This window comes from Scyliorhinus torazame, chromosome 1, assembly GCF_047496885.1.
Source record: "Scyliorhinus torazame isolate Kashiwa2021f chromosome 1, sScyTor2.1, whole genome shotgun sequence".
Lineage (NCBI taxonomy): Eukaryota > Metazoa > Chordata > Chondrichthyes > Carcharhiniformes > Scyliorhinidae > Scyliorhinus > Scyliorhinus torazame.
In genome coordinates this window covers 111,506,828-111,525,949 of record NC_092707.1, presented here as the reverse complement: position 1 = coordinate 111,525,949, position 19,122 = coordinate 111,506,828, and the positions used below count along the sequence as shown (strand labels likewise).

The following is a 19,122-nucleotide window of genomic DNA, read 5'->3' as shown; positions in this document are numbered from 1 at the left end:
CGCTTGAAAAGAAACACTGCTGCTCTGTCTACAGACATATCTTTTAACTGAACTGCAGTGAGAGCAAAATGCTTGACTTCTGCTCACATATCCATTTAGAACTCAGCTGACCTCGTCTGCAAAAAGATTTGCAAAATGGGCTCCACCCAGTAACTACATCATCTTACCAAGCTGAAATCTAATTAACTCCACCGAGAAACCCCCCTTAACCCAAACAAAAAAGACTACTGCATCAGTCACATACTAACTCGGGTGTTTAACCCTTATGCATCAAATGCCTATAATAGAACATATCTGAAATTCCTACATTCATCACAATAATAATAATAAATGTTTTTTTAATCTAGTGAGAGAAAACAAAAGTGAGAAATACAGTGGGACCACTGAAAGGGAACATAACAATTTTTAAATGTTCAGGGATGTGGGTATTGCTGAATGTGGGCCTCCCTAACTGCCCTTGAACTGAGTGACTTGCTCGGTCATTTCAGAGGACATTTATGAGTCAACCATATTACTGTGGGTCTGGAGTTGCATGTAGGCCAGGCCAGGTAAGGATGGTAGATTTCCTTCCCTAAAGGATATCACTGAACCAAATGGGCTTTATGACAATCAGCAATGGTTTCATGGTCTTCATTCAACTTTCAAATCCAAATTTTTATTGAATTAACATTTCACCATCTGCTGTGGTGGGATTCAAACCTGGGTCCCCAAAACATTACCCTGGGTCTCTGGATCACCAATCCAGTGACAACACCACTACACCACACCTCCCCTTAAATTGATGCTGCAGGAACCTTATCCCCACCTCAAACCTTCCCAATCAGATCACCAGCTTGCCCTAACCCCCCCCCCCCCTGTGGTGTTGGGTGTTCTGACACACAGAAGAGCCAACACAGTTGCATATGGTACAACGCTTCTTTATTTAAACTCACTATTTACAACTTGGTCTTTGCACTCTGCACGTGGGGGGCTCCCTGCTTGTGGTGTTTCAACAGCTCTTTCTTGTTTCCTTCTCCCCAGACCTACTGACCTCCAGGTGTCGTGCTCGTGCTTTTTATGTGGTTGGTGTTCTTGTCTGTGATTGGTTGTGGTGTTGTGTGCTCTGATTTGCCTGTTAGTGTGTCCATCATGATGTGTGTGTTTGAATATCATGACATCCCCCCTTTTTACAAAGATATGTGCCTACGTGGTAATAAATATGATCGTGACGTGAGTGCATCTAAGAGTGTGTGTGTGTCGTGTGCAGCATGTGTCTATGACGGAACTATGTACATGGGGCGATGTCGAGTGCGTCACATGAATCCAGTTGTACCATAACATAACAGAAATGCGAACGAGAGAAGAAGAAAAAAAATTTGAACAGTTGTCCAGTCAGACGACATCTGGAACGATAAACAACAACAGGTTATCATGTAAAATTGTCCAACTTATTAAACATATGAACTGTATTATAAGTCCATTCTAATGGGTTTGCGACGAATTCGGGTTGACCGCCTTAAGGGTGGATCAAGAACCACCGGCTGCTGTGCAGGCATGGCCATGGGTGGCGATGGAAAGGGCGTGATGTGCGGCAGCTCCACAAAGTCATCCTCGGAAGCCTGTTGAGGATCTGGCGTGTTGTGTGGCTGTGAGCGTGGAAGTCGGCGAAGGGCGCGCCGATTGCGGCGACGCACGGAACCATCCGGCATGCGAACCAGGAACGAGCGGGGAGCCACTTGTCGGAGGACTTCGGCCGGTGCTGACCAGCCACCATACGGTTGATGGACGCGTACTTTGTCTCCGGAGGACAGGGGGGGCAGGTCCGTCGCTCGTGTGTCGTACCGACCTTTCTGGCGATCACGCTGCAGTTGCATGTTCCGAAGAACCGCCTCATGGTCTGTTGTCGGTGCCAGGACGGAAGGTACCGTCGTCCTGAGGGAGCGACCCATTAGTAGCTGCGCTGGCGAGAGGCCCGTGGATAACGGGGCCGATCGATAGGCCAGCAAGGCAAGGTTAAAGTCCGATCCGTCATCAGCCGCCTTGCACAGGAGCCGCTTTGCGATGTGGACACCCTTTTCAGCCTTCCCGTTCGATTGTGGATGCAGAGGGCTGGATGTCACATGAGTGAAACCATATGCTGCGGCAAAGGACGACCATTCACGGCTGGCAAAGCAAGGTCCATTGTCTGACATGACAGTCCTTGGAATGCCGTGGCGAGCAAACGTTTCCTTGCAGGCCCCAATGACTGCGGACGACGTCAGATCATGGAGAGGCATGACTTCCGGGTAGTTTGAGAAGTAGTCTATAATAACAATGTAATCTCTGCCGAGCGCGTGAAATAGGTCAACACCCACCTTCGCCCAGGGGGACGTCACCATCTCGTGTGGTAGAAGTGTTTCCGGAGGTTGCGCTGGCTGAAACCTCTGACAGGTTGTGCAGTTGAGCACCATGTTGGCTATGTCTTCATTAATACCCGGCCAATATACCGCCTCCCGGGCCCTTCGTCTGCATTTTTCGACGCCCAAGTGGCCTTCGTGTAGTTGACGAAGAATCATCTGGCGCACACTGTGTGGAATGACGATCCTATGCGATTTCATAAGGACCCCGTCTATATTGGTGAGATCATCTCGCACATTATAAAACTGGGGGCACTGCCCTTTTAGCCACCCTTCCGTCATGTGGCGCATCACTCGCTGCAGCAGAGGGTCAGTCGCCGTCTCTGCGCGTATGTGGGCCAGACAAGGATCATCAGCTGGCATATTTGCTGCTGTCAGAGTCACGTGTGCCTCAATTTGACGCACGAACCCCTCCGCATCTGGTGGTGTGCTCACTGCTCGGGAAAGAGTGTCCGCCACTATGAGTTCCTTCCCCGGAGTGTAGATCAGTTCAAAATCGTACCTCCTGAGTTTAAGTAAGATGCGCTGGAGGCGAGGAGTCATGTCATTCAGGTCTTTGTTAATGATGTTGACCAGGGGGCGGTGGTCAGTTTCGACCGTGAATCGTGGCAGGCCATACACATAGTCGTGGAACTTGTCCAGTCCAGTTAACAAGCCCAGGCATTCTTTTTCGATTTGCGCGTAGCGCTGTTCGGTAGGGGTCATGGCTCGTGAGGCATACGCAACCGGGGCCCATGATGACGTGCTGTCTTTTTGCAGGAGTACCGCTCCAATACCAGATTGGCTGGCGTCTGTTGAGATCTTTGTAGGGCGAGTCGTGTCAAAGAAGGCCAGCACTGGTGCCGTGACCAGTTTGTGCTTGAGCTCCTCCCATTCCCGCTGATGCGACTGGTGCCAGTTGAATTCCGTCGATTTTTTTACGAGATGGCGCATGTTTGTTGTATGAGAAGCCAGGTTGGGAATGAACTTCCCAAGGAAGTTGACCATGCCCAGGAATCTTAAGACAGCCTTCTTGTCAGCCGGTCGTGGCATGGCTGTGATGGCGCTAACCTTGTCTGCATCGGGACGGACCCCGGACCTTGAGATGTGGTCCCCGAGGAATTTCAGCTCCGTCTGGCCGAAAGCACACTTCGCACGGTTGAGACGCAGGCCATTTTGCCGTATGCGGGTGAAGACACGTCGAAGACGATGCATGTGTTCCTGCGGAGTGGTGGACCAAATGATGATATCGTCCACATATACACGTACCCCTTCGATGCCTTCCATCATCTGCTCCATAATGCGGTGGAATACTTCAGATGCCGAAATGATGCCGAATGGCATCCGGTTGTAGCAGAATCTGCCAAAAGGGGTGTTGAATGTGCATAGTCTTCGGCTGGCCGGGTCCAGTTTGATCTGCCAGAATCCTTTGGACGCATCCAATTTAGTGAATATGTTGGCTCGCGCCATCTCGCTGGTGAGGTCTTCTCGTTTCGGGATGGGATAGTGTTCCCGCATGATGTTGTTGTTCAGATCTTTTGGATCTATACATATACGGAGCTCGCCAGAGGGCTTCTTTACACAGACCATGGAGCTGACCCATGGCGTGGGCTCCGTGACCTTGGATAGGACCCCTTGGTCCTGAAGAATCTGCAGTTGTGCCTTGAGGCGGTCTTTGAGAGGCGCAGGAACCCTGCGAGGTGCGTGAACGACAGGGATGGCGTCCGGTCTGAGTCGAATCTTGTACGTGTGTGGCAATGTCCCCATGCCTTCAAAAACCTCCTGGTTGTGAGCGAGGAGGGAATGGAGATTCGCGTGGAACTCAGCATCCGGGAAGTCGGATATCTCATCTGGAGAGAGAGACATGATGCGCTGTACCAGGTGAAGGACCTTACACGCTTGTGCGCCCAGTAACGAGTCCTTTGATGAGCCCACAACTTCGAAGGGGAGTGTGGCCGTGTACCTCTTGTGAGTCACCTGTAGCTGGCAAGATCCTACGGACGGGATAACGTTCCCGTTATAGTCAACCATCTTAAGCCGGGATGGTGTGATGGGTGGTTTGACCTTCATGGCCTGGACTGCAGAGTAAGCAATCAGGTTGGCGGATGCGCCGGTGTCCAGACGGAAGGCGACGCGCGATCGGTTGACCGTCAGGGTGGCACACCACTCATCGTCTGGATTGATGGCATTGACCTTGTTGACATCAATGACGGCAACTCGGAAGTCATCCTGGTCATCTGCATCACTTAACTGGAAGTCGTGATGCGTGGGCTGGACGGTCCTGACTCGTGTGCGAGGTTGTCGAGGATGCGCCGGATCCATGGGTTGAGCCGCACGACAGCGGGCTGCGTAGTGGCCTATCATGGCACATCTGTTGCACTGTCGGTATTTTGCAGGACATTGCCCTTTTAAGTGTAGACCTCCACACTTGCTGCACGTCATGACGTCACGACGTTCGTTGCGCCACTGCGCATGCGCAGTGCGATCTTGCGGTGGGCGCGCCTGCGCAGTGCGTCCCTCGTTGTGGCCGTGATTCTTGGCGCGCACCTGCGCGGGAGACCGCGAAAAGCGCGGGAAGCGGCCGCTGTCGTCCGGGCCGTGGGGCGGGAAGAAATCGACGGCCTGGATGCGTTCAACGTCGTGGGCGGCCTGGCTTGCCGATTCGACGGCTGGGGACCCCCTCCGTGCCAACTCGGACGCCTGAAATCGGGCAAAACGGCAGGCAGCATTTTCATGGAGGACACAGGCTTCCACAGCAGACGCTAAGGTGAGGCTCTTTATTTTAAGAAGCTGCTGGCGTAGGCCACTAGAGGCAACGCCAAAAACAATCTGGTCCCTGATCATGGACTCTGTGGTGGTGCCGTAACCGCAGGACTGCGCTAGAATCCGGAGGTGCGTCAAAAAGGGTTGAAAAAGCTCCTCCTTACCTTGCAGGCGTTGCTGAAAGATGTATCTTTCGAAAGTTTCGTTTACTTCAGTTTGAAAGTGCTGGTCCATTTTGAGGATGACCGTGTCATATTTGGCCTGGTTTTCGCCTTCCTCGAACACCAGTGAATTAAAGACATCGTTTGGGTGGGGGCCTGCGTAGAAGAGGAGCATTGCAATCTTCGAATCATCCGAGACATTCTGTTTTTCGGTGGCACGGATGTACAGGTCAAATTGCTGCCTGTAGAGCTTCCAGTTGGTGCCTAGGTTCCCCGTGACTTGCATCGGCTGCGGTTTGCCGGTGTGGTCCATGTCCAGAATGGCAGGTTGGTAGGCAGGTATCGATCCACTCCTGTACCATGTGGTGTTGGGTGTTCTGACACACAGAAGAGCCAACACAGTTGCATATGGTACAACGCTTCTTTATTTAAACTCACTATTTACAACTTGGTCTTTGCACTCTGCACGTGGGGGGCTCCCTGCTTGTGGTGTTTCAACAGCTCTTTCTTGTTTCCTTCTCCCCAGACCTACTGACCTCCAGGTGTCGTGCTCGTGCTTTTTATGTGGTTGGTGTTCTTGTCTGTGATTGGTTGTGGTGTTGTGTGCTCTGATTTGCCTGTTAGTGTGTCCATCATGATGTGTGTGTTTGAATATCATGACACCCCCCACTCCATCCCTGCCCACCCACTCGGTACCCCCTTCCAACCACGCCTACCCAACCAGTACCGCCCCTCCAACCCCACCCACCCAACTGGTACACTTCCGCCCACCCAATGGTACCCCCTTCCAACCCCGTCCACCCACCCGTTACCCCCCTTCCAACCCAGCCCACCCACCCAGTACCCCCTTCCATCTCTACCCACCCATCTGGTACCTCCCCTCCAATCCTGCCCACCCACCTTGTACACCCCCATCCAAGCCCATGGTACCCCCCCCCCCCCCAAACCCCCCTGGTACCCCTCTCTTCAACCCCGCCCACCCACCATATCCCCACAATTCTATTCTAATCCTCATGGCTGGCACGGTAGCACAGTGGTTAGCACTGTTGTTTCACAGTGCCAGGGTCCCAGGTTCGATTACAACTTGGGTCACTGTCTATGTGGAGTCTGCACGTTCTCCCCGTGGCTGTGTGAGTCTCCTAAGGGTGCTTTAGTTTCCTTAACATGTCCTGAAAGACGTGCTGTTGGGTGAATTGAATATTCTGAATTCTCCATCTGTGTACCTGAACGGGCGCCGGAATTTGTCGACTAGGGGATTTGCACAGTAACTTCATTGCAATTTTAATGTAAGCCTACTTGTGACAATAATGGAGATTATTATTATTACAGTCCCATGCACCCACTGCATTGTACCCGCCCCACAACTACCCCAGCCCCCTACGTGCTACACCAACCCACTGTATCCAACCAACCAGATCAACCATACCCCATCTCCCTTATCTCCACACCGTCACAACCCCTTAACCACCCACCCACCATATCTGCAACCCAACCCAATTTGCAGTGACTTAGCCCATCTTGCCCTGTAAGAGAGACAGCAAACTCTTCAGCGAAATTTAAACCATTGCTCCCTGTGATTAAGCAGATCTTTGCCCAATGAATTTTTGCGGAAAGTCTGTCAAGTCAGTCAGAAAGTCGCTTCACTTTATACTTTTCTCTGATCCTTTCTTCTAGATCTGATGTTTTGGTTCTACAGGGTATTGTTGCACAGGGGGAGGCCCCTGTAGAGAAATGGTCTCAACCCTTGAACTTTGTAACCTACCTACATCAGCTATTGGAGGAGCAATACAGAGTGGCTAGGGCTGATCTGCTACAGGCCGCAGGGACCAAGCCGATGCACGGTAAGGAGCTGCCTGGCACTGACCATTTAGCCTGAGGGCAAACCCTGACTATTGATGAGGGCAGGCTGTAGGGAGTGATCTGTGAAGCCTTGAGCTGGAGGTTTACTTCACCACTATCCAAATTCTGCATGTGAATCTTAGTGGCATGATTATTGGAGAAGATTAATTCCCCACACCTTCCTCACCCTCCTTACTTGCACTGGTAATATGCACAATTGCTCGTAACTAACTGCAACATTTTGAGACTTTTATCTACTTCGCTTGAAAAAGACTGGATTTCAATTGCTTTTGAATTGGCATGATATTAGATTCAGCAACAAGTGTTTCTCTTTGAGTTAACATAGAAGGCCTGACTGATGCTAATTGGGATGGGACACCCACCAAACGAGTCAGCATTGAGACAATGTCAGTGAAATCCTGCAGCCAGACTGATTTCTCACAAATGTCTTCAGCTGGGTGCTTGGTGAAACAGACAGCACCATTAAATAATACTCAAATTACAAGTAGGAATCACATTTTTCTTTGAAATGTGAGCGTCACTGGCTAGGCCAGCATTTATTGCTCATCTCTAGTTGCCCTTGAGGAGGTGGTGGTGAGCTTCCTTCTTGAACTGCTGCAGCCCATGTAGGTACATCCACTGTGCAGTTAGGGAGGAAGTTCCGCAGTTTTGACCCAGCGACAGTCAGGAAACGGAGATATATTTTCAAGTCAGAGTGTGACTTGCGGTTGATGGTGTTCCCATCTGTCTACTGCTCTTGTTCTTATCAGTGATGGGGGCCCAGAGTTTGGAAGGTGTTGCTGAAGGAATCTTGATGAATTTGTTACAGGCAGGAGGATTAAAACCACCCTGATTTCTCTCCTCACACAAAGGGTCTTGTTTTGCTGATTTCTCCCTTTATAAGTGGTGGTGTATTTTCCCCAACCCTTCAGTTTGGATTGATCCAATCCTCTATTAATAACCCCACAGCAGGGATAGGGTGAAATCCAAATCAGAGGATTAGTTTATTTTACACATGCATGCACAAAAGTTTGCAAAGTTCCCCCACCCACCCCTCTTTGCCATTCATACAATAAAAGAGAGATAAAGTAAAGAAGAAAGAAATACAGAGTGGAGACCACAGACAAAATAGGAATTATTGTTACACGTGAGTCCAGAATTAAAAGTCTCATGGTTTATTCCTTCACACAACTTAGTTGGTTGAAGTTGATGCGGGGTGATTTACTTTTTCAGTAGCGATGACTTACTCGATGGGAGACGTGCATAGAAATTAATTAGTCTGTAGTAGGCACTGGTACCGAAGTTCAGACATTCCAGGAGAAACAGTGTCGATGAGGGCCAGGCAATTTATACCTGGACAGAGCTCTGGTTCTGCTGCTGTTCTGTAGTTCGAAGATGACAGACTACCTCCTTTAGCTTCACAAGGCAATGTGGCAGGTTCCAGCAGCTTGGGGTATCAGCCATAGAATCTCTACAGTGCTGAAGGAGGTCATTTAGCTCATTGAGTTTTCACCGACCCTCCAAAAGAGCACTCTACCAAGGCCCACTCTATCCCCATAACCTGCGCGTTGGTCTTGGCCAATCCTGCACATCTTTAGACTGAGAGGAAACCGAGGCACCTGGAGGAAACCAATGCAGACAGGGGAAGAACATGCAAAGTGCGCACAGATAGTCAACCAAGGCTGGAATCGAACCTGAGTCCCTGGTGCTATGAGGCACCAGTGCTAGCCACCATGCCACCCAACATTGATTGTGTATCCCATGAAGTCTCATTGCATCAGGTCAAACCTTGGCAAAGATAACTCCTACCGATTACCACTCCCCTCAGCTGATGGATCAGATCACTGTTTCATCGATGTAAGGTTGAGGTTAAAGGTCCAAATATTTGTGCTCCTTGAATCCTCTTTTCCTATAGAAAGTGAGTCTGGGGAATTAATAATAAATAGGTGGGAAAAATTAAAAAGGTATATTGCATCAGTCTTTACTGTAGAGGACAAAAGTGACTTCCCAGAAATAGCTGTAAATCAGGAAATGGAAGGGAGGGAGGAACACAGCAAAATTGCAAATACCAGGGAAGTGGTATTGAGAAAATTGCTGGGTCTGCGTGCTGACAAATCCCCGGGTACATGGGAGTTCACCCTAAAGTCTTGAAAGAAGTGAATAATGAGATAGTCGATGAGTTGGTTTTAATTTCCCAAAATTCCCTAAATTCAGGGAAGGTTCCATTAAATGGAAAAATAGCAAATGGAACTTTTTTATTTCAAAAAGGGAGGGAGACAAGAAGTGGAAACTATAGGCCAGTTAGCTTAGCATCTGTTAGAGGGAAAATGTATTGATTTATTTATCGTATATCCTATGTTTTTCATGTGTAGTACGATCTGTCTGGATTGTATGCAGAACAATACTTTTCACTATACCTCGGTACACGTGACAATAAATACATCTAAATCTAGAATGTTAGAAGCCGTCATTATAGCAGGGCACTTGGAAAACTTCAAGGTAATAGGGCAGAATCAACATGGTTTTGTGAAAGGGAAATCATGTTTAACCACTTTATTGGAGTTCTTTGAAGAAGTGCTGTGGATAAAGGGGAACTGGTGGATGTATTGTATTTTGATTTCCAGAAGGCATTTGATAAGATGCCACATAAAAGGTTATTGCGGAAAATAAAAGCTCATGGTTTATGGAGTAACATATTAACATGAATAGAAGATTGGCTAGCTAGCAGGAAGATGAGAGTAGGCATAAATTTTTCTTTTTCTGGTTGGCAAGATGTAATGAGTGGCATGCCACTGGGATCAGTGCTGGGGCATCAACTTTTTACAATTAATTTAAATGACTTAGATGAAGGTATGGTTGCTAAATTCGCTGATGACACAAAGATAGGTAAGTAAGTAAATTGTGAAGGGATCATAAGGAGGTTACAAAGGGATATAGGTTGATTAAGTGAGTGGGGGAAAACTGGCAAATGAAGTATAATGTGGGAATATGTGAGATTGATCATTTTGGCAGGAAGAATAAATAGAAGCTTATTATCTAAATGGTGAGAGATTGCAGAGCTCTGAGGTGCGGAGGGGTCTGGGTGTCCTAGTGCTTGAATCACAAAATGCTAGTATACACCTACAGCGAGTAATTAGGAAAGCTAATAGAACGTTATCATTTATTGTGAGGGGAATTGATTACAAAAGTAGGGAGTTGGTGTGACCACATCTGGAGTATTGTGTACATTATTGGTCTCCTTGTAAATTCATTTGAAGCAGTTCAAAGAAGGTTTAGTAGATTAACACCAGGAATGGGCAGGTTATCTTATGAAGTTCTATAAAGGTTAGGTTTGTATCCACTGAGTTTAAAAGTATAAGGAGCGACTTGATCGAAACCTTTAAGATCCTGAGGATTCCTCTTGTCAGACAAGCTAAAACTACTGGTCGCTATTTAAAAATAAGGGGGCACTCATTTAGGACGAGATGAGGAGAACTTTTCTCTCAAATGGGTTGTGAATCTCTGGAATTCACTTCCTCAAAAGGCAGTGGAAAAAGCAGAGTCTTTGAATATTTTAAAAGCAGAGCTGTATAGATACTTGATTAACAAGGGGGGATGAAAGGATACAGTGTAGACCATTTAGGACTGAGATGAGGAAAAATGTCTTCACTCAAAAAGTAGTGAACTTGTGGGATTTTCTACCACAGAAGGCTGTAGAGGCCAAGTCACTGAATGTATTCAAGAAAGAGGTAGATAGTGTTTTAGATTTAATGGCATCAAGTGTTAGGGGGAGAAAGTGAGAATATGGTATTGAGATCAAGGATCAGCCATGATCATGTTGAATGGCGGAGCAGGCTCGAAGGGCCAAATGGCTATCCTGCTCCTAATTCTTGTGCCCCTATGGCACATTTCCTGGCTAAAGATGATGGACGATGGAAATTTGGAAATCATGTTGACACAAAATTAATTGTTAATTTTAAACCTAAGATTGATAGATATCTTTAATCCTAAACCTAAGATTGATAGATATCTTTAATCCAAAGGGATCCCCATTGTGCCCTGCAAAGGCAACGTCAACTAGTGATGTTAGGTCATAGGTCAGCCATGGTAGAAGAGTGGCTGAATGGGTGACTCCTTAGCATCCTTTCAGATAATGGGCACACAAGAAGGCTGTCACATCAACCCCAGTACCAGAGTTTAAGGATGCTGAGCTTAGCAGCATACAGACGAGAGTACCATGACTGTAAGGGGCCTAGTGTGGTTAAGCACTGAGAAAACTCTGTGATTCCACCTCTCTCCCTGGTGTGCTGCATGGGCAGTACCAGTTCTCCAATATTCAGTACACCAATTACATTTTGAGAAGACTAATGCCATCATCTTCAGACCCTACCACATATCCTGTTTCCTCACCTCTGTCTCCATCTCTATCTGTGGATGCTGTCTGAGGCTGTATCAGACTGTTTGGAACATTGCGTCATATTTGACCCAGAGATGAGTTTCCGACCACGTATCTACACAAGACAGCCTATTTCCACCTCCGTAACATCGCTCAGCTCTGCCCCTGCCTCAGTTCATCTGCTACGGAAACCCTCATCCATGCCTCTGTCACTTTGAGAGTTGATCTTTCTGATGCACTCCTGACTGAATTCCCATCTTCCACCCTCCATAAACCTGATGTCAGCCAAAACTATGTTGTCCATATCTTTCCTCTTCCCATGATCATGGACTTACATTGGATTAGTCAATGATTATGTTTGATTAAGTGCTGCAGTGGTTTGCTGTTGCTTTCTGCAGGATAGCTGACCAGAAACTCTCCCACTCTTATCACCTGTCGTCAGGTGTATTGGAAGGGTTTACAGGCTGATAATTAACCTAATTGGACACATTATTAACACGCTTACCGTGGCCATCACTGAAGTCCTGAAGTGGAACTGGAACCTGGAGCTTCTGGCCCAGAGGCAGGGACTCTACCATTGCATCACACCAGATGCCATGTCTTTACTCTCACCTGTTCCTGTTAACCTTCTCCTCGCTGACCTATATTAGCTCCCGGTAAAGTAACACCGCGATTTAAAAATTCTTGACCTTGTTTTTAATTCCTCCATGGTCTCGTCACTTGTTATCTCTGTAACTCTTTCAGCAACACACAACTCTCTGAGGTATCTGCATTCCTCTAATTCTGGCCCCTTGAGGATCCTAATTTTAATTGCTCCACTGTTGGCATCAATGACTTGCTGCCTGGGTCCGAAGCTCCCAAAATCTCTCCACCTCTCTGTCTTGTTTTAATGTTTGAGATGTTCCTATAAACCTACCTATTGCCTTACGTAATATTTCCACGGTGTCAAGTTTTATTTGATAATTCTCTTGTGAAACGTTTCCCCAAAAAGCTACCAGAAACGTTGTTGGTGGGACACTGAGTTCCAAGTTCTACTCAGTTACAAATGATTGAAACAATAAAATAATAAAGTTATAACATACCAAGCCTTGGGCTGTATTTTGTTTGAAAATGTCTCCTTTGTCTGGCAGGTTTGATAATGGCGTTGAGGAAGTGTTTGGCAGAGGTACCAGAGACCCTTAGTTCACTGTGGCAGGAACCTCTCATAAGAAGGTGGAGGCAATTCATCACTCAGCTGGTGGATACTCTGAGTAACATTAGTCACTTCCTTCTTGGCATTCTGTCTGGGCCTCACCGATCCTGCTCTCAAGGTCAAGGTAAGGATTCCATTACCATTTTAATTCCCACTGTTCCCATGTGGTAATCTTTTGCTCGCAGGATTGTGTAGGTATTGCCGTGGGGAAAAGCACAAATGTGTGAATATGATAGAGAAATGCTCCAGACATTCTGTTTGATTTCTTTTAGGTTTCAGGGAGTTTCTTTATTCATTCTTGAAATGCAAGCTTCACTGGCAAGGCCAGCATTCATTGCCCATCCCTAATTGCCCTTGAGAAGGTGGTGGTGAACTGCCTTCTTGAACCGCTGCAGTCCATGTGGTGTAGTAAAACCCACAGTGCTATTAGAGGGGCAGTTCCAGGATTTTGGCCCAACGACAGTGAAGGAACAACGATATTTTTCCAAGTAAGGATGGTGAGTGCCTTGGAGGGGAACTTCCAGGTGATGTTCCCAGGTATCTGCTGCCCCTGTCTTTCTAGATGGCAGTGGTTGTGGGTTTGGAAGGTGCTGTCAAAGGAGCTTTGGGGAGTTCCTGCAGTGTTCCTGTAGATGGTACACACTGCTGCTACACTGTTGGAACCCACTTGTCTATTAACATTTCCTTAGCTTTGTTAGATGAGCCAATTATATTCAGTTACTTAAATGTGATGCATGCTGGTGCCATTGATTGCTGCTATAATGAGTTAACCCTTTGCATGATGAGCTCTCTATGCCATGAATTCCAAGACTTTCCCTCAGCATTTGCTGAGAGGGGGAGCAGACAAGGGGTAAAGGATTCAGAGCTCACCAGGCTGCCTAGCTCCAACATGCATTGTTGCAGTGGTGTCCTCACAGGCCATCCCCACCCCCAAGCCCGAGAGGTTTGCGCAAAGGGCTGTTCACTTAACCCTGGGCCTTTCATGAGACCCGAGTGCTGAAAAGGGTCTCCGATGTAGATACCCATCTGTCCCGCTGGAGTGGAGGGAGGCTCGTGTGGTGTCTTGTCTTGTCCAATGTGGGAGATTGTAAGGGAGTAGAGCTGAGTGTGAAGGCGAGCACAACAGTCACCGAGCATCAGAAGGATGCTCCACGCGCTGAATGGGCAATGGGTCAGCACATGGACTGGATTCCTCAATGGTCACTTATTTTCTTTCTTGCCTGTCAGTTAGTACAGATACAAACATGGAACCAGTGGCATTGACAGTTGGCCTTCTCACTGTGAGGCAAGAGAGATGACACCAATTTCAAAATGTGGCTGAACAGAGGCATGAACCTGAGGAGGAGGGGGTGGCGGGACCTGCCCAATATCTGGAGGCTGGTCTACAGGAGTAGTCGCTTGGAGGCAACATCATCGGCCCCATGTTTACAGATGGCGGCTGATGTCCTTGGAGATGAATGAGAACCCGTGCAGGAGGTGATGACTCCGGATGTCCAGGGACCCAACACTCACCTAGCCAGGTTCTCCAAGAGTTGGCGCCTCCTGAACTCAGAGGCAACCCACTATCTGTTGCCCAGAATGTCACAGCTGCCTTAAATTTCTATGCCAATGGCTCCTTTCAGGGCTCCACCTTTGTGGTATCTCCCAGATCTCCGTACATCAGTGATCAGGGAGGTTATGGATGCGATCTTCGCAAGTACACTGCAACATTAATTTTGACCAGGACCAGGCTGGACAGGACGGCAGAGCCATGGGGTTTGCCCAGATACCTGGTTTCTCACAATGCAGGGAGCCACAGATTGCAGGCACTTGGCTGTCCATTCCCCATGGAGTCAAGGTGTCCCCTTCATAAACCGCAGGAGCACCCACTCCCTGAATGTCCACATCATCTGCGACCATGCCAAACACATCCCGCAGCTGTGTGTTAGGTTCCTGGAGAAGGTCCACAGGCCACAGTGCAGCAGAGACCCGTTACAATCAGCTCATGCTGTGACCCACGCGTTGGCAGAACAGACGATTGACATCTTGAAATGTGGTTCCAGCGCCTCGACCAGCCTGTCAGGTACAGCCCTCTGGTGGTGTGCTGTGCCCTCCAAAGCCTGGTGCTGCAATGGGTTGAGGAGCTGGCAGAGGAGGAGATAGATGAGCGGCATAACTCTGATGAGGAGGACGTTGTGGGGGAACCCCCAGAAGAAGGCCGTCATGTGCCCGAATGGGGATGCCTTGATAGCCTCCTGTTTCACTCATAATCTGAACTAGGATGGACACTAAAATCCCATCACGGAGATGGGCCTTCCTCACTGAGTGGTGACAGTGTCTATCCAACCCTGATATTGCCTCTGTCATGGGAAAGGTTCAGTTGCTCATGGTCCACACGATGCAGGAGCATGATGATGATGACTTGCAATGAGAATGCAGCATTGGTCCTCATAGATCTATTGTGAATGTCTGACCCCTGCCTGGCATAAGGGAGCTCGCAGACTCCCTGTGACCAGGATAATCTCAGGGTGATGATACGCGGACAGAACAATCTCAACCAATGCAGGCTTCTCCTTAGTTCGATATACCTCTGAGAATATGTGTCACTGATTCCAGAGGAACGGCTCTCACAAGGGTGTAGCTGCTGTGTTCCATGTGCTGGGATCAGACTTTCCCAAATGACTGGGTTGAGTGGTGGGGTTGAGTATTTTGGGGGGCGGGGGAGAGCGATGTGTATGCGGCAGGTTATGGAACAGTAGAATGAGAGCAGGAAGGCACAAGAACTTAGGTTTTATACATTACAGAGATGCTCACATAGTTACATAGGTGCTCGCTATGTACAAGTGGCTAACAACACCCGTGCCTACACTGTGAAACTATAACTTCTTAACCTTCTTAATCCTGCTGCTACGTCTTGGTGTTCCCCAGGATCCACGGCTGAGGAAGAGGAAAGTCGGATGGGATGGCCAATCCCAGAGTCTCTTGGGTGGGAGGCCCAGGGCTATGATCAGCTGATCCTCCTCTTCGGGTTGCTCCTTGGGAAAGTGAGGCAGCTGAATTGAGATCCAATATTTCCACCGTCTGGCACTAGCAATCTAGAATTCCCAGATATGCCCTCACCATGCAGTTCTTGCCCTCAACCGGGATGTTCATGGTCTGAACCATGCTGTGAACATAGCCTGCACCAGGGTCTCCACTGTGGCCGCCACTCTTGCGCCCACCTTGCCCTCAGCGCAAGAACGGTTACAGATAACGGGCCAATGGGATGTTATAATGAATGCTGGAGATTCCCTGGAGAGTAGATAATTAATGAAGGGTTATAATTAGTCCTCGCTAAGCAGGTCATGTGACATCTTAGTGGGATACAGGTGATGTAATTAATGGGACGAGCCAGGTTTGTCTGTAGTTTTGCAGTTTGCCATAGGATTTGAGTCTGGCAAGACAGAGGGATTTGAGGGTGAACAGTTTTGCCAAATGCTGTAGGGTTAGCAGAAGTGTACTGCATCTGCTCTTGAAAGGAACTCTCTCCAAACATCTGTACAGCTTAGCAAGTAAACCTGTTTTGTTAACTTTATTTGTAAGTGGCATTATTGGTTTGCTCAATTGGACCTTTTATTAAAGAACTGTTTAACTGATAATTGTAAAGTTATTTCTTTGGTGTTAATGTGGTAAATTCTGTGTTTAAAGTTTGCTTTAACGTAAAATATACCATTGGTCAGAGTCATCACTCCTGGGTGAAGTATCCTTTCCTCACAGTTTTGTTAGGATACCAGACCAGTCCCAACTTTGTTCGGATACCGGACGAGACCCTAAACAATTTTTTTGAAATGTGTAATTAGTCCTAATTATCAGTGAAATAGTTCTCAAACAGAAGGAAAAAAAAACTTTAACTTGCTTTCTGCACCTACCAGTATATTTCAATTCAATAACCCAATACAGTTCAAATGCCACTTCTAAACAAAGTTAGCAATCAGGGTTAATTGCTTACCTGCAGAGGCCTTTAGAGAGAGAGATCCTTTCAGGAACAACCTGAAAATCCTTCTGCCTTGTCAGACTTAAATCCTGAGGGAAACTACTGTTCAGCTTAAAATCTCCGTGCAGACTGCAAAACTGCAGTCAGACCTGGCTCCTCCCATTAATTACATCATCAGTATTCCATAGTGCTGTCCCACAAATTGCCGAGCTAGGACTAAACAGCATTCCCTCATAAATTATCTATACCCCAGGGAATCTCCAGCAATCAAACAGTGTCCCAATAGCCATCTATATGTGAACAAGTAAATGGTTAGAAACAATGGTTACCTCTTCTTAATCGCAGCTTTAATAGATACACTGTCTGTATGCATTTTAAACCAAGGTTTTAATAACATTACTGTCACAAATATAAAATATAATATATAAAGATGCCTAATTCATCATAATGGGGAGAGTGTAAATAGGGCACGTGCTGGGTGAGATGATAACAATGCCTCACGTGTGGTTGGTGAGGTGGAGCTGGGATGTGATGAGGAAGTAACCAGAGGGATAATGAGGAAGAGTGTGGGAGGCTGAGCGGTGGGACCCCGTGAGGTGGCAGTGAGTGAGCTACCAATGGAAGAGTCATGAGCGTGCAAATGGGTGACTGGTGACAAATGCGAAGAGACTTACCCTAGCTGCACAGGGGTGATCATTTATCTTCTTCCTGCACTGGATGCCAGTCGTCTTGTGCTGCGCCTAGCAGTGTTGTCACTGGCTGCCATGCGGGATTGGTAACCTTGCTGGTTGGTCTTCTGCCAGCCCGAGGGTATAGTATGTCCTGTCTCTCCTCCACCACGTCAACATTCTGGTGCGTGTTCCCTCCGGGCAGCCTTCCTAGCAGCTAACCTCCTGACTGGACTTCGAACAAGTGCTGTGGAGGAATTTAAATGGGGCGCCCCCCTGATTGTAGAGTTCAGCTGATACCGGAGAGGGCAATCAGAGTTAACCTGCCACAGGTGTGGGGTGAAAGTTGTGGAAATTCTTTTTCCCCAAAGTGCATAAAAATACAAAACTAAACCTCGCCAATGCTGCCGGTGGGATAATCATCACTTTTCTTGCCCAAAACAACACGTGGCCAAAAAATAGAAAATTCCACATAACATTGCAGGAAAAAGTTATAGATGTTACAGGTTTTGAAGTAGTAAAAGTGTAGATGGTGGGAAGAACAAAGGTGAATGTCCGAAATTGGGAGGAGGGTGGGAGAGATTAAATGACAGAAACGACATGATCTAAGACCAAGAGCAGAACTTTGCAGTGATGCCCAATCTGACTTCCACCTCTGTCACACTACCATAGCAGCTCTCCGCAAAGTCAAAACCGACATTCTGTGTGACCCTACTGCAGTGCTTTTCAAACTTTTCCCCCCGGGACCCACTTTTACCAACCGGCCGAATTTCAGCAGGGTAGCACAGTGGTTAGCCCAGTGGCTTCACAGCGTCATGCCGGCTGATCTCCACGACCCACCATTTTCACTTACCTTTAATGTGACCAGTGAGTCTGCTCGGTCCTCACCATCTCACTTGCTTTGTCATTCAGTGTTACATTCCTGCTAAGGACTTCAGCTGATTAACCACTGCGGTGGCGCTGTGGTTATCACAGCTGTCTCACGGCGCTGAGAACCCGGGTTCAATCCCGGCCTTGGGTCACTGTCCACGTGGAGTTTGCACATTCTCCCCGTATCCGCGTGGGTCTCACCCCTACAACTCAAAATATGCGCAAGGTAGGTGCATTGACCACACTAAATTGCCCCTCAACTGAAAAATCATAATTTTGTCCTCTAAATTTATATATTATAAAAAAGGACCTCAGCTGATTAGTCCATGGCAAGACAAAGCAGTGCTAGCATGAGTTGTATAGATGATGATTTAAGTTCTCGCTGAATCCTTTGAAAGAAAATCAAGATGTTTGTCCTCAAACTCGCCAAGCTTAGTCTTGAAATGCCTTTGAAGTTTTGAGTGTTTTAAACTTTCATTTGCCAGTACTTCCCTGCATATCACACACATGGGCTGTACACCCTGATTTTCATTGACAGAATTAACAATGCCATACCTCAAGAAATCATCTTTACACTGCTTTGTTCCCAATTTCAGTTTCTTATCATAGAATTTACAGTGCAGCAGGAGGCCATTCGGCCCATCGAGTTTGCACCGGCTCTTGGAAAGAGCACCCTACCCAAGGTCAACACCTCCACCCTATCCCCATAACCCAGTAACCCTACCCAACACTAAGGGCAATTTTGGACACTATGGGCAATTTATCATGGCCAATCCACCTAACCCGCACATCTTTGGACTGTGGGAGGAAACCGGAGCACCCGGAGGAAACCCACGCACACACGGGGAGGATGTGCATCTCTTAAAGAGTTGATCAGCAGAGGCCCTGGAGCTCTGGATACAGCTCACACCAGCACTGCTTTGTCCTGCCGTGGACCTCTCTGGAGAA

General features: G+C 47.7%; 1 protein-coding gene across 1 annotated transcript in view; it reads left to right on the top strand.

Annotated features, from left to right (window-relative positions):
• LOC140410951 (tRNA (32-2'-O)-methyltransferase regulator THADA) overlaps positions 1-19,122 on the top strand; it is a 496,539-nt gene that overhangs the window by 142,157 nt on the left and 335,260 nt on the right. The window contains exons 16-17 of the mRNA XM_072499809.1: positions 6,953-7,119; positions 12,623-12,808. Of these exons, the coding sequence (XP_072355910.1) occupies positions 6,953-7,119; positions 12,623-12,808 (353 nt within the window). The remainder of the gene's footprint in view (positions 1-6,952; positions 7,120-12,622; positions 12,809-19,122) is intronic.